The sequence below is a fragment of the Trichoderma harzianum genome (genome assembly GCF_003025095.1).
Source record: "Trichoderma harzianum CBS 226.95 unplaced genomic scaffold M431scaffold_512, whole genome shotgun sequence".
NCBI lineage: Eukaryota > Fungi > Ascomycota > Sordariomycetes > Hypocreales > Hypocreaceae > Trichoderma > Trichoderma harzianum.
This window is the reverse complement of record NW_020209760.1, coordinates 1-1,172: the sequence shown is the minus strand read 5'-3', so window position 1 is coordinate 1,172 and position 1,172 is coordinate 1. Positions and strand designations below refer to the sequence as shown.

General features: G+C 13.1%; 1 protein-coding gene across 1 annotated transcript; it reads right to left on the bottom strand.

The window, feature by feature from the left end:
* Positions 1 to 510: 510 nt before the first annotated feature.
* Positions 511 to 756, bottom strand: M431DRAFT_102905 (hypothetical protein; the record flags this gene model as incomplete). Its single annotated transcript, XM_024911494.1, has 1 exon — positions 511 to 756. A coding segment is annotated over one exon (246 nt), but the record flags the coding sequence as incomplete, so codon positions are not given.
* Positions 757 to 1,172: the final 416 nt, after the last annotated feature.

Sequence of the window (1,172 nt, the reverse complement as noted above, 5' to 3'; positions counted from 1 at the left end):
ATAAAGTCTAAGTTTTTTAAAATTAAGTTTATTACTTAGTTTATTTATTTTAATATTTACTTACTTATTTCTTTATATATATTAGTAAAGCTAAATTATATTTCTTTCCTAAAGGGTTAGTTCTTTAATTTTATTTTTATTTATATATTTAATTATTTTTTATTAAATAAATTTAAGTTATTATTATAGTTTATTATATAATTTAATTATATCCTTTACCTTAATTATAGCTTTTTTAATATTTTCCCCTTACTTTAGTAGTTAGTAAGCTTTAGATTTAAATTTATAGTTTAAAAAAAACAGTAATTTCTTAGTTAATTTTAATTCCGTGCTATTATAAGTAAGTTAGATAATAAAAAGAAGTTTTACCTAGTTGTTTTACTTAAAATTAATATAATAGTATAAATAGGTTTTAATTATTTAATTAATTTTTTTTATTTATTTATTTATCTATAGGTAGTAGGTTATATTAGCCTTATAATTTATTTTTAGTTTAGCTATAAGTGCTTTTTAAAATTTAAATATAAATATATTTCTTTTATTAAAAATTATATCTTTTAGTAGTTTATAATTACTTATAATATATTTTATTATTATATAAGCTAATTCTTTTATATTACTAACTTCCTTAAATAGTATAAAGTAAGCTATTTTTATAAATTTATTAACTATTATAAAAATACTATTATAAAGTACTTTTATAACTAGTTCTTTTAAAAAAGGTAGTTTAGTAATTAAGTTAAATAAAATCAATTTTTATAGTTACTATAGTATAAGTAGTAGTTATAGTTATTTATAGGATTTATACTTAGAGCTTTTAGTTTATTTATATATTATATATTTTAATATAACCTTCTATATTTATTTTTTAATACTTTTAAATTTAAAGTATTATATAATTTATTATATAGTTTTTTTAATTTTATAGTATTTATTAAGCTTATATATATAAATTAATTTTACTACTTTACTTTATAAGTCTTCTAGTACCTAAATAAGTTTATTTAATATTAAATATTTAGTATTTATAAAAATACTTTTTAAGTATTATTTATTTTCTTAATTTTTAATATAATTTTTTATATTATTAATAATTAAGTTATTTATTTTAATTTAGTATAAGGTATTAATTAATTAAATAACTAAGTCTTTATATTAGTTTTTCTTTAGTA